The sequence below is a fragment of the Psittacula echo genome, assembly GCF_963264785.1.
Source record: "Psittacula echo genome assembly, chromosome: 2".
Taxonomy (NCBI): domain Eukaryota; kingdom Metazoa; phylum Chordata; class Aves; order Psittaciformes; family Psittacidae; genus Psittacula; species Psittacula echo.
Genome location: NC_137737.1, coordinates 117,426,574 through 117,440,343, shown reverse-complemented (window position 1 = coordinate 117,440,343; position 13,770 = coordinate 117,426,574). Strand labels below are relative to the sequence as shown.

At 42.1% G+C, this 13,770-nt stretch overlaps 1 protein-coding gene across 1 annotated transcript in view; it reads right to left on the bottom strand.

Moving 5' to 3' along the window:
- Nucleotides 1-433: 433 nt before the first annotated feature.
- The window catches only part of LOC308217007 (chloride channel protein C-like), a gene marked incomplete at both ends in the record, with an annotated part of 85,663 nt that continues 72,326 nt past the window's right edge, over nt 434-13,770 (bottom strand). The window contains 5 exons of the mRNA XM_080609706.1: nt 434-1,166; nt 8,493-8,575; nt 9,019-9,134; nt 10,358-10,568; nt 12,704-12,799. Coding sequence (XP_080465832.1) covers nt 434-1,166; nt 8,493-8,575; nt 9,019-9,134; nt 10,358-10,568; nt 12,704-12,799 — 1,239 coding nt within the window. The remainder of the gene's footprint in view (nt 1,167-8,492; nt 8,576-9,018; nt 9,135-10,357; nt 10,569-12,703; nt 12,800-13,770) is intronic.

The following is a 13,770-nucleotide window of genomic DNA, read 5'->3' as shown; positions in this document are numbered from 1 at the left end:
GATGAATGCACACAGACAGCCGGCTGCTACAGCATGGGGCTGTGTTCTTCGGGTGATTTTGTTCCCAAAACCCATGCATGCATCCAGTGCATCCATTCTTTTAAGAAGAATACCCTATGAGGGAAAACTGAAACACGAAAGGTTCAAAAGCGCAACACAGTCAACAACTGCTATTGAAATTCAACATCCAAACCACTTGGCCTAATCCATTTGATGGCCGCTTGCTGTCGATTTGTCTTAAAGAAGGATCATCCGAGAACCTCTCCAAGAAACAGAGCACTTGATATCAGCCACCAGCACCTACCCCTCCATCACCCTAGTGCTGGTAGCTCCGCACTCCCTGAGGAACCTGGTTGAATCCTGGCCAGTGCCAGGTCCCCAGGTCTTTGAATTCAGTAGCCTTGACCAGCCTCACCAGGGGACACTCCCAACCCTACCCATGGCCTTGGAGCCTCATGTCATCACAGCTTGAGCCCCTCAGTATCTGCCACAGCCTCCAGCTCCACCAGTCCGTGGGGCTGGTGGCCCAGCCTCGCCCTCCCGGACCTGTGCCCGACCCCGGTCCCCACCCGCAGGCCCACTCCAGAAGAGGAGTGAAACGTGGCGAGCTGCCCGCCCCGGAGAACAACTCGAGGCCGTTCCCGAGGGGCAGAAACGCGACAAGGCGGGAGACAGCCTCGGCACTAGGGCCGGGGAGGACGCCCGCACAAGGGCTGAGCGGGCTGCCACGGCTTCGCTGAGCCGCCTCCGCCGCCAAGGCGTTGGGCAGGGCGGCATCTAGCGGCCTCTGCCGGCGCCGCCGCTCCCGCAGGCAGGAGGGGGCCCGCCCGGCGCCGCGGCGGGAGGCCCGGCGGCAGCTCCGTGCCGCTGCGGGGGCCGGGGCCGAGGCGCCGGGAGGCGGCGGGCGGGCTGCCGGGATGGAGCAGGTGGCGCCGTCCTGCCCCGTCAGGCAGGAGTCGCTCGGTGGTCTCCCGCCCGGCCCCGGGTGCGGTCCGTCTCCTTTCGGGTCGTAATTCACCGCGAAGCGTGACTTCGTCCTTCTAATGGCAAGAGACACAGGCACGGATGCGGCACTCTGTAAGGTGCCGTCTCCAAGCTGTGGCCTGAATGGCGGCCTGAGGCTTGGGCTGCCGCCCCGATCCCACGAACCCTTCTCATAGGCACCCCTGCAGACACCCGATAACACTATTAACCCCAAAACAAATACCTTTCCTTTTCAAATATTATAGAAAATGACGTGTGTATAACAGGAAATTGCAGCTATTTAGCAACCATGTGGGAAAATTCTGGGTCAACAGCTAGGCAGTGGCCTCATCACAGAGCCTGCAGCACGGGGATGTAAAGCTAAGTACATCCCCACGCGCTGCAGAGAGGGGCAGTTGCAAAACACAGGCAGCCACGCTGGAGACCAGACCAGATGCAGGATCTGAAATCCATGCTGTCAAGCAGAAACGGCACGTAACGCTTAACGACATCAAATGGTCATGACCCAAGTTTGAAACCTCTTCTGAAGGCACAGCATCTCTACTAATCCAGTTCCCACTCTGAGCACACCAGGGCAGTGTTTCAAGGATGACTCGGAGGGAAGGCTGCCATTTCCTGACTCACCATCCCCACTTCCTGTAGCCCAGCCTTTCAAGTCTCCGTCCCGTTACCAGCTCCTGAGGTGAACCCTCTTATCGTGTGAAGTGCGATGAAGTCACAGGCCCCCACAGACTGTGTCTATACATACTCGCCCTCCTCCATGTTTTTGTCTGGAAATTTGTTGCTCATACTGTTCATCTGAACATTTTTCTCACTAAGATCCAAGTAAAATTATTCACAAAATGAATCAGGTTTGCCAGTAACTCTGTGAGAGTTGGTTATTTTGTACCTATGGATGCTCTGGTGCCGTGAAAAGGCTTCCTATTAGGTTTTATTCACAAAAAGCTGAAAACTCACCTGATAGTGCTCCTCCTGTCAAAAATGCAAGTAGAATGAAAGCTGAAGTATTTAGTAAGAAAACCTCCCATTAACAACAGCAGATTTGAGATAGGGATGCTACTCCCAAATGATAAAAAAGTATTCCTCACTATCTCGGTGATACGGTGCATGCTTTATCTACCTCCTCTAAGAAGACCTAAACAAGAACATATACTGAGACATTTCACAGTAAGAGGTCATGGCCTTTAAACTATAATCTTCACCAATTAGCCATGTCTGGTTTAGTCTGTTCAGGCAAACCTAATTAACCACTTCAAAGGGCATTTCGCAAAATGCTAGCCCTAATCTTAAAATGTATAAATCACTAGGGAAAACTGCACATAGCCCCCAGTCTGCTATGTTTATTTCTGCAGAGACCAAGTTCACTCAAATGCACAAAACTCCAGTGGAATAGGTGAAATTCACCTAGGTGACATCTCCCCCCAAGTGGGGCTGTGAGCTTGCCTTGGGTAGCCTTAAGGAGATGTATTCTGAGCTCAGCTGGGCTGTACCTGCACAGTAATTAGCAAACAAATGGGCAGAGAAGGCAGCCATTCTGACCATACGTGCAGTGCCAGGCAATGCAAAGCCAGAACCCTCTGTTTTAAAAGCGAAAACAGGAGCACTCAAGGCCTGGCACAAGTCTGGAAAATTGCTTTGTAACAGGGGAAAACACAGAGAGATCAAAAGTGATTCACTGTCTATGCCAATATCCAGGCTCCAAAGCAAAGCAAGCAAATTTCTGGAATTTCTGCAAATAAAAGGATTCTCGTGCGAATCAATGAGGAAGAGGCACTCAGTAGCAAATACAAGGAAATAATGCAGGAAAGGGAAAGGAAGGGAAGAGGAAGAGGAGGGGGAGGGGAAGAGGAAGAGAAAAGGGAAGGGGAGGGAAGTGAAAGAAAGGGAAAGGAAGGGAAGGGAAAGGAAAGGAAGGGAAGGCAAGGGAAGGGACAGGAAGGCAAGGGAAGGGTAAAGAGAAAAGAAGACACAAGGGGAAAACGGAGAAAGGGAAAATGAATGAAGGAAATGAGGAAGGAGAAAAGGGAAGGAGAAATATCTAGAGAAAATAACACAGTGTGGAAAAGTGCCATTAATGCAACTGCATTGCAAGCAATACAAAACTAATAGGAAATAAAAAGATGCTGCATGAGAAACAGCAGATACCCATAATATCAAAGAGAAAGTGGCCACAAATGAACTATGAATGGATGAGGCATTAAGACGTCTGGCCTGCAGTACCCAAGCATAGTTTTACCTCCCTAGTGTCCATGCATCTATCTTAACAATATTCCAAGTCCATACCACAGGAAACCTTAGTGAGCACCAACTCTACACACAATTTGGTCTCGCAGGAAGGAAATGCAGGCACAGAGGCCAAAAGGAGCCTACAGAGCCCTTCCACCTGGCCTCCATCTACACAGGTAGCTTGCTTTTCAGGGAAAGTGCCTTATTGTATGCAGATGCAGCCATAGGTCTGCTTCTTCTTGAGGAGGTCTCTAAGATTTCTTCTGGCTCTCATGGCTGAGGTCACCCTACTGGAGATCTCCCCACTGCTGCTTGCAGCCTTATTTTCCACCCTACATGCGGGAAGGACCCCATTTTCAACGTTTACTGTGGATATCTTCTTTATTTTCTTTGGTGTCCAGTGCCACCAACATGCAGACAATTTAAGGAGAATTCTTTCTGGCTGAGGGAAACAACATAACGAAGCAGGGAACGATAGATACAAAATGAGTGTGGCTGAGAAGGGTTCCATGTTTGGCATAGAAACAATGGCAAACAAATACAAAATCAATTAACCCATACCAGAGAAACTACCAAGGACTACATGAGAAACAAAATGCAGAGGTACAAAGCTTAGCCTGTCCTGAGAAAAAGGCTGTTGACAAGTAAGTTCATCATTGTGTCCTGCCAGCCTCCTGTAACAGCATCCAACAACCATCAGCCCACCCAAGTCCTACTGTCAAAAGAGCTGTATGTTCTCACTGACAAATATAAAGAGTTGTGGAAAAATATGTTCAAACTCCAAAGCCTCATACAGAGCACCTTACATTTTTGACTGTTATAAAACCACCCTGAGTAATTTCCAAAATCATGGCCAGACTCCAGTGAATAATTTTTTCAAAACAATGTTGTGGCTGTTTCTGTTAACATGTTGAGTGCATGATTTTAATTTCTTCATTTGGAGTTACTCTGTGCTAATAAGCATTATGTTCCTTTCAAGAGACAGCAGAGAACAATGCGGCTGCACTCACTCAGGGGGCATCTTCTGGAAGGAGGAGGAAATGTGCTTTTCCAAGAGCAGTTGAGCAACTTTTGGGGGGAAAGGTTTCTGGAGTGCAGAACAAGTCAAAGTGAAGAAACGCACAAGGAGGAGCCTTGCACAAATTGAGGCAGGAGAGCTCTGAGAGAGGCAGAGGAGACATATACAACCAAGGGCCTGAGCTGATGCAAATACTTCTCCCAGGTTGCTAAGAGGGGATTGAGAAGACTTCCTTACAGTGCAGGAAGCCACTGAAAACTGTGGGCTGAGAAAAAGACCAGAACATAAGCACACATTGCGTAATGGGGGAGAAGGCAGAAATGGGTTAAAAACTTTTCATTTCCATTGTCTCCAGGTTTCTTCTTTTTAAAAAAACATTGTTTAGCATATCTTCTAGTGAAATCATGTTCTCTTTGGCAGCATATATACTGAAGTTTGAATGAGATAGAGAAGATTAGCATAGTACCTGCACCGGTTGGTTTAGGGGTAGTGAGAAGGCTCCACAGTACAGGAAAAATACTGACATACTGAAGCAAGTCCAGCAGCAGGCCACCAGACTAGTCAGGGGTCTGGAGCACTGACCCATAAGAAGAAGCTTAGAGAGATGAGTCCATTCAGCTTGGAGAAGAGGAGGCTCAGGGGAGACTTGACTACTGAAACTATCTGACCTCAAAGTTTAGAGAAGACAGAGCTAGACTCTTCTTGCAGGTGCACAACGATTGGCAATGGACACAAGCTGAAGCATGAGAAGTTCTAATTAAATATGAGAAAAATATTTTACCCTGCAGGTGGTGAAATATTGGAATAGAAGATGTGGGCTCTCCATCTTCAGAGACATCAAGGGCTTGACTGGGCATGGCCCTGAGCTACCTGATCTCGTTAGACCCCCTCTTAGCAGGGTGTTGGACTAGATGACCTCCAGAGGCCCCTTCCAACCTAAATTCTTCTGTGATTCTGTGAAACTTAGCTTTCTAGGTTCAAAGAGCTGATGTTTTTAGATGTACTTCACCTTAAAGACAAGGTGCAAGAAGGATCTCTGTCAGAGATCCAACCCACCCAAGCTGATTAAAGAAATGTCATGGCATTTTTGTGAATAAAGTCTGTGTGTTGTTGGCATTTCAATTACTCCTTATTTATATATCCTGCAAGACACTGCTATCTTGGGCACCTGATTCGGCAATCTATCTTAAATACCTTGTGTCTGTTTTACCTCTGTGCCCTGTTCTCAACCTGTTAATTTGCATCAACACTAATCCCTATCCAATTGCTTACTCCCTGAAGATTCAAAAGGTTTCTATAGGTAATAGTCTATCTGATTGTAGGGTAATGTAGCTCAAGAGATACATAATTTGTTCCCCCTTTCCCATTTTTTTCCCCTCTAAAAGACAATGTACATCCTCATCTAGTGCTTAGCTTGTCTTCTAAATTACAAATGGTAGCTACAAAACTATTAGGTTCCTTACCTGCATATGCACACACACACACACACATACCAGACATATCCAATTGTGGGCATTTATTGTCTCAGCAGGCATTTATTGTCTCAGTTGTGGTCATTTATCCATCTCATGCTTTCACAGAAACTCATGCCTTCTGCACTTGCAATGCAGTGATTCAGCAGTGGTCCCTTCCTTTGCTGTGCTAACCAGCTGTACCCAATGTATATCAGGGAGGCTTTCAAGCTTCATTCTCATTGAGAGCACTTACACAGGACTACAGTGCCTCCTGCCCTGTTGCATGGGTGGCTTTGTTCTGTATGCAGGGGATGGCCTTATCACACTAGAAACACTTCTCTCCTGCATACCAAAGCTGACAAAATGTGAGCAGACATATGAGTCACACAAGTTTCCATACCATCCCTCAGTGCTAGCTTTTGTATCTACTTTACAAGTAAGAGATTACTCTTAAGCAGAAGTCAGGAGTCTGAAGTTCTGGTTTTCGATTTGCCACAGATTCACTTTACAATACTCAGTAGGCTACTCCATATCCACATCTCAGCTCCACCATATACAGGATGGGTCATATAGTAACATCACAGCAGAAGCTGTGGAACTTCACATCTACAGAGCTCTTTGCAAATATAACCTGCACAAACATACAAATTAATTTCTGTAACTCCTTAAAAATAAAATGCGCAGAAACTGGTAATTCCTTTCAGTTTCTCTGCTGGCATGCAGTAAGGAGTGGCCTCGGTGGCAGAATGCCAAGTCTTTGCACACAATCTGTGATCTTAGACAAGCAAGATTCACCAGTTTAATGAGATACTCCAAGTAAGTCAACCATTTCATTGCTTTGGCCACTCAGAAGTGTGCTAGGCATTGATTACTATCACATAGTGTAAGTTATTCTGGTTTGTTCAGTACCTCAAGTAAGCAGCAGTAACTCCTCATGTGTTTGAGCTCTGATACTGGCATTCCCATGCTGTACTGTGTTAAGACATTCAGACAACTGTGCTGATCACATATTTCCTCTTACTTTAATGGGCCCTTCAGGAATGAACAAGCATTCCCTTGTATACCGTGGTTCCCATCACTTGATGGTCACACTTAATTAACCACTAGTTTAGTAGAGAGCTGGTTACACTTCATTTCATTAAGTGATTTCATGATCACCAGAGGTACACTGACAGCTCTGTGAACTGAAGCTGTGTGAAAAGGGACAACAGAGACAACGGTAACATTTTGCAGCACTTCCTCATCAGTGATTTTCCAGGCAGATTTTTTTGCAGAGTACACCTAGTTACATTTCCATTCAGCTTTAGCATTTTGGCTCAAGGCTATCTCAGCTTTGAGGTAAGGTAGATCCTCTTTTTTTACTAGTACCTTTAGCAGTGTTGCTCCCTGCATCCTTAAAGTCATAATTTTTATATAAAGTAGATACTAAGAATTTCTTCATCTGTCTTCCCTCCTTTAGGCTCTTCTGTTCGTGGTCAGGAAACAAATGCGATTATAAGACAACATCCTGTTGTTTCCAGAATCAGCTGGAAAACAAGAAAATGTTAGAAGTTTCCACAGGGTGATAAACCAGGCAGTTTCAAAACACTAGGCAATTAATTCCAAAGTATGCAAGTGTCACATGACAGGAAAAACACCACTAATGTTACATACATTAGTATAAACACATAGACATTACAGGGTACCATACATTAAAGCTGCATACCACAAAAGCCTTCTCACAATAGTTTATGCACATTCACAACAATATGTAACGCACAGATGGCTGAGTGTTTCTAATGTGAAAGCATTTTTTCTAATTGACAGGGGGAATTTTGTGTGGCTGTACTTCAAACCTAGATCTAAAATTCAGTCTGCCTAAGTTTTATGCATATTTCAGTTTAAGAGATAAAGAAGTGTTTGGAAAACACCATCATAAAGGAGGATGGAAGAGGTGCAGATGCAAAGCATAAACCAGAACTAATGCCAGTGACTTGAATTTTGTTGTGAAGTCCTTTGTCACAGAGCTTTGCATTCAGAAGTTGTGAAAATTCATAAGCAAACTGTATACCAAATAAAAATAGCAACTTTGCTCTATCCAGTCTTCAGTTCAAATCATACAAAGAAATAGCAGAACATTTACCATTCACTATAAGCAGACAAGAAGAAAAACAAAAGTATCTTGTGCCAAAGAGTCAAATGATATGACTCCTTTTTTACTGCCATTCCTTGGAGACCTCTTCTACATAAGGATCATGAGAATCACAGATAAATGAAAAGCTTCCTACAAATTTCATCTGGTTTCGCTTTCCTAGACGTATTATGCCATTATGATTTGTGATGAGATGGATTTGTCACTGGATTCCAGAATATAAGGGAGCCACTTGTTTCAGAAAGTCCTGGGAGGAATTCTCTTTTGTGTGTCTTCCCAAACACACAGATATTACAAAACAAACAGAGAACCAACCGACAAGAAAAAACCCCTCATCTAGCAATGGAACTACATAACAATGTATGGAAAAATGCAGCTTGCCTTCCCCCACCCAACTCACAACACGCTTATGAAAAGTTCCATGAAAATTGTGTGAACTTTTCCTTAGAAATTACACTTGTTACTGACAGGGGGCAGGGGAAACCAATCCCACACTGCTTTTTACAACTGGCCTGCACAAAACGTTACGATAAATAGTTTATCTTCCCATAATATCTTTCACATATATACTCTTCACAGTAACTATGGTGGATCCATATCACTGTTCCAACTTTAAAGGTGGAGTAAATGATAATGCCAAGCATTTAAGTGACCTGTTCAAAGTTGTGTAACAAGTTACAGATTTCCTGGCTGTCTCCAGCCCTCGTACTCTGCGAAGTACTCCGCAACTACAGTTTGTAGGGAGTCATTTAGCCACAGATACTGTAAGCAAAAAGAAATTACATTACTCAGGTCTTAGAAGGGTGATACTTTGTGTACTCAATAAATTAAGGAAAAGGAAATCAGCAACGGGCTTTGAACCAAAAATGCAAATTCATGGCAAGGCTATTCAGATTTGGTTATCAAGAGAAGAGATTCGCACTGCCTTAAGGGGAAATCACGTGGGGTTTCTAAATTAGATCTCTTGTTCTTCTAGCACACAAACCGTAATTGCTTCAAGAAAAGCTTCACCTCTTTCAGGTAGGTGAGGCATAGATCAACAGTGGCAATCTTACTAGTGTACTAATGAACAAAAGATTACTAACTCTAACAGGATCTAAATAAACATCCACCTCCGTGTCTCTTGGATGCATGATTTGCAAAGTGTTTCTCACCCTGCATATGACATATTTTAACTGACCATTTAAAGAGCCTTTCTTATGTACCTTCATTAAGATTTTGGCCTGCCACCTTTTTGCATTGACTAGACACATAAGTTTTAAAGTGCTGTGCATTCTCTGTGGTGCTACAAAAGCAGCATTATCGATAATAAAGACAAGATCTAGCAGAGAGAGGAGAAAATCCAACAAATCTTTGATTCACAGAGGACTCAAAGCTGCATGATTTCAAATACCAGAAATTCACTTCCAGGAATTTTGGCAAGTTTTTATAACCAGTATATTATTACTTGTTTTCCTTGGTATTCATTAGAACAACATTAGTGGTGGATTCCTTCATATACATTTGATTTTAATATCCAAATCTGTGGGAATCCCTCTGGCATTTAACAGAACAAAATTAAACATCAATTACAAAATCATAAAAGGGAGTTTAGAAGCTTCTTTATCCAAAAGATTTTTCACATTATTATCAAACACTTTCCAAGGTTTCAAACATTGACTCCAAAATAATGAAGAATTATTTCATTTGTGCTCAGTTTGGAAATATGCTGCTATATAAACAAAAACTACTCCCACAATTTATCATGTTGCTTCTCCATTATTACAATCTCTCCATACTTCACTGCACATGAACTTAACTTAAAATGTTATTGTATCAGGTGGAGGGAGAGAAAGAGAGCGTATTCTAGGAGCTGCAGAAATTGAAAGAAATGTAGGCAACAGAAAACCATGTTAAGTCTCTGTCAATGAGAAGTGTGATGGGAACTTGGCAAGAGCCCCACAGTCAATACCTTTCTCTTATACACAATTCTCTCTTTCAATTTCTAATACAGATAGGCCAATAAGAACAGCAAATCCCTTGTTCCTTTCAGTTGCCAACCCCTGTCGAGGTAGTACTTCCTCTCTCTCAGTTAAACACACATATTTCAACATAAAAAAGCTGATATGTAAAGATTTTCCTTTTAAACAAGCAGATACTCAAAGGTTGAAGATTTAGTTTGCACTAAAAGGCTTTGCCAGTGTAACTGCTGCTAATGATTATGACATTTTTTCATTGGTAGGTACAGACACAGTGTGACAAAATCGTTCTTAACATCCACCCTTCACATCTGATTGTATGTACATCTTTGATAAACATATAAATTCTTATTTTGTGTCACAAGCATTTAAATTAATGAATTTTGCAGTCACCAAACAGCTGAAGAGACATAGCTCTGGGCTAAAATCCTGAATGTCTAGATACAAAAGCCTTTAAGCATCTCTTCTCCAGAAGGGATCAAGTAGAAAAGCTCTGATTATATTTTCCTGTAGAAGAACATGGGCTCAAAAGGAAGTGACAAAGCCTAAGAATACATCCATGGCCTTGAATCCAGGGGCTGCTCACCCGCATCAGGGCTCTGTGGTGCCAGCTGGAGCCTGAGCCTCTCCTCTAGTGGGTAAGGCATCAGGTCCTTCCTCGTGATTACCCCAACCACTTGGTTCTGCGGATCAACAACAGTGAGGTGGCGCAGCCCCAGGGTGCGAAAGATGATGTAGGTGCGTTGCAGCGAGAAATGAGCTTGGACTGACATTGCAGATCTGTTTATGTATGGCTCCTGTAAGGCAAAGAGAGAAGACACAGGGAGAACACAAAAGCATGGGTGCATCCCTGCCACAGGGGTGGGAAGGAGATGCAGAGGAAGGAGGCCAGAGAGAGTGGTTGCATGCTTGAAGGACAGTAAGAACATTAGTTCTTCTCTCCTTGTTCTCCATCCCCAATTATACCTAAACCATCAGGAAATACCATAGTAAAAAAAAATTTCTGAACCATCAGGTTCACTCTAAATGAACTATTGCAACTGGAATGTACCCAAATCTCACAGGCTAGACAAGCAAAGTTGAGTTCCATTGATATGGTCTGAGTTTTTACTTGGAAAATAGTCAGTGACTCCAATGTTTATTAAGTCTAAAGATATTTTATAGCTGCTATCTCATTACACAACCATTTATGACATCCTGTAATATTTTGCAATAAATGCTTATTAAAGTCAATTCACATAGAAACATAGACTGAGAGGAAGAGGACAAAAAAAAACAATCATATGGCTTCTGAGAAGAAGAGTGCCTGCAAGTGCTAAACACTGGTCACTGAAAACTATGAGGGCTATAACTGTTTCTTGAGACAAACAGAGCTAAAGACCATTTTATTGTTAACCAGGCTGGTCTTTATAGCCTATGTAGGTGTTCACTTAGTTTTTACTTTTCACATAATTCCCCAGTACCCTTCTTACATCTTGGTCAGTTCTGTCAAAGAAGGTGTATTATGCTTCCCAAGTATATCCTTCCCCAGACAGAGGAAGAAGGAAACAATGACATGATAAAATAATATAAGTAAGTGCACAGTATAGAGGGACACATCTCTTTTCCCTCTTTCATTTACATGACTGATGAAACATTCAAAGACATAAAAGGGGAAAAACAATAAAGGTAAAAAGGTTTTCTCTTTCTGTACCACATATTATTCTGCTGCAGAGCTCACTGCCACAGGAAATCACTACACCCAAGAACTTCGCAATGGCTCTTTCTGTGTATATCAGAATCAGAGCTTTTATGAGTCATAATAACAAGCTGTTGGAAGGGATGCTAAACTTTTGTACTTCAGGATTCACATCAGGTACTAAAAAGTTAGGTATCAATGTGAAACTTAGTTGAGTGCAATAGGTTTCCCATCACAAAAAAGCTGTGTGGCCCAGTGGCACGAGAACTAGACTGGGTCTCAGCTGAGGGCTTCTACTCCCATATATGACTTCTTGAACTTTGGAAAGCCATGTGTCCTCTCTCCACCTCTGTTTCCCCATCTATTAAAAGGAAACTTTCAAACCACACCAGATAATGGATATCAGGAGCATTGTGGGGTTTATAACTTTTCTCTCCTTCTAGCTATATTCTGGCTATATAAAGCAAAGAATTCAGGCTAGATGGATCTCAAATGCAGTCCCATCTTATTTACACGTAAATAAACAGAGCAAATTTTATATCTTTTTAAATAAAATCCATCTGAATTAAGCTCACTGGCCTGGATTTCCTAGTGTCCCCCTACATCAGTTTCAATGCTGTAGACTGAAAATTCACTGAGGCAGAAACTACATTTATTTTGTTTATAACATATTTATTTTAGGCCCTATTCAGTATACCAAACACATTATTGCTTTTGGACCCAGTATGTTAGTAAAGTATTTAGGAAATAAATGTGGCAATGTCATAGCAGGGATTAAAGGGAAAAAAAAACAAAAAAGGAGGAAAGGGGAAAGAAGTATAGCTTTATTTATAAGTTGATGTATAGGCACTGTACCATAATGGAGCCTAAAATCTCAAAAGTGTTGCTTTATATTTGCTTTATAGGACTATAAGAGCCAAATAATGACATTTAAATGATCTATTCCATTAACATTGTATCATTTTGTCAATCTGGAATGTATTTTAATCAAAAAGCCTCATTGAAATGGTCTCCTTTGTTGTATTTTCTTTTTGGCTCATTTTATCAACATCTGTTATGTTTATACAATATGAATTAAAACTTGGGAATGCTGTTTGTACTCAGCTACTTTTGTTGAGAATGTAACATCCCAGGATTGGCAGTGTTTATGTAAATCAGTGCGGCTGACACAGCCATCATAAACAAATGAGAAAATATAACAAACACATTGTTCATGGAGGAAATGTTTGTTTTTAGAGTTGGCTTCAGTCTTACCAGATTGATGAAGAGTTGCTGATACTGGGGATCTGTAGCATAGCGATTCAGCAGCGTGGTTAAGCGCGACACATTGAGCAGCTTCTCTACTGTTATCTGGAATAGGCAACAATCCATTTCTCTTTCCTTCTGTGCTGCACGTTAGAATGCAAGGTTCAAAAGCTTCCCGGTTTGATTCCTAAGAGAAAGTTTTCTAGCACAGCTACACTGGCACAGCTTGTACAAACTTTATACATTCTTTTACCAATGAGGCTTAAATTAGCAATCTAAAATAAAATACTCTTTACTTACAAAAAGATTTTTTCCCCCTTAGTGTGATTGTATCTCTATTAAGACAATGTAAATTATATTGGCTTAGGGATGAGGTTCTTCACGCTGTGAAGATTCACATGCTAAGTGGTAATTACATGATAACATAGTGCAGAAAAATGCAACAAAACTGGTATCAGCCATCAGCTTGAGCTTCAGCCCTCTTTCATAGCGGTACCTATTTCTGTCCTGGCACCTCATCCCATACATAGTTGCCATCAACATTGTTTTGTCAGCCAGATTCCCATGTGCAGACAAAGCTTCAGTAATATATGATGACTTTCCAGTTGTGCCTATATAAATTGCTCAAAACTACACATTACCAGTCTTGCCTTGGTAACACACGATTTTCTTCTACCACGCTTAATGTTTACTATTCCTAAAAATCATTTAGTCATCTATCAAAGAAAAAAATGCTACATGCTTTTCAAGTTTGAAAGCTTTTATAAACACTCATCATTCAGAGAGGTGCCATGCCATACAGAATTAAATATTATAATGATTCTGCTATCCATAGAGAAGTTGAGAGAGAGAAGATTGGAACAGCCTATCTGAACAAGGGGAACTCTTTGCTTGCAGAACTTCCAGATTCTGAGTGGCATTACAGTTTATGACAGCTGCCCCTGAGAGGTTTCTGGTCATCCTGTATGTAATTTAAAGTGTACCTGACCACTTCTTTATCTCATTCACATATATTATGTTTCTTCATTCATGGAGAATTGATCCTAAATCACCCAATATACATGTTGATTAAACAA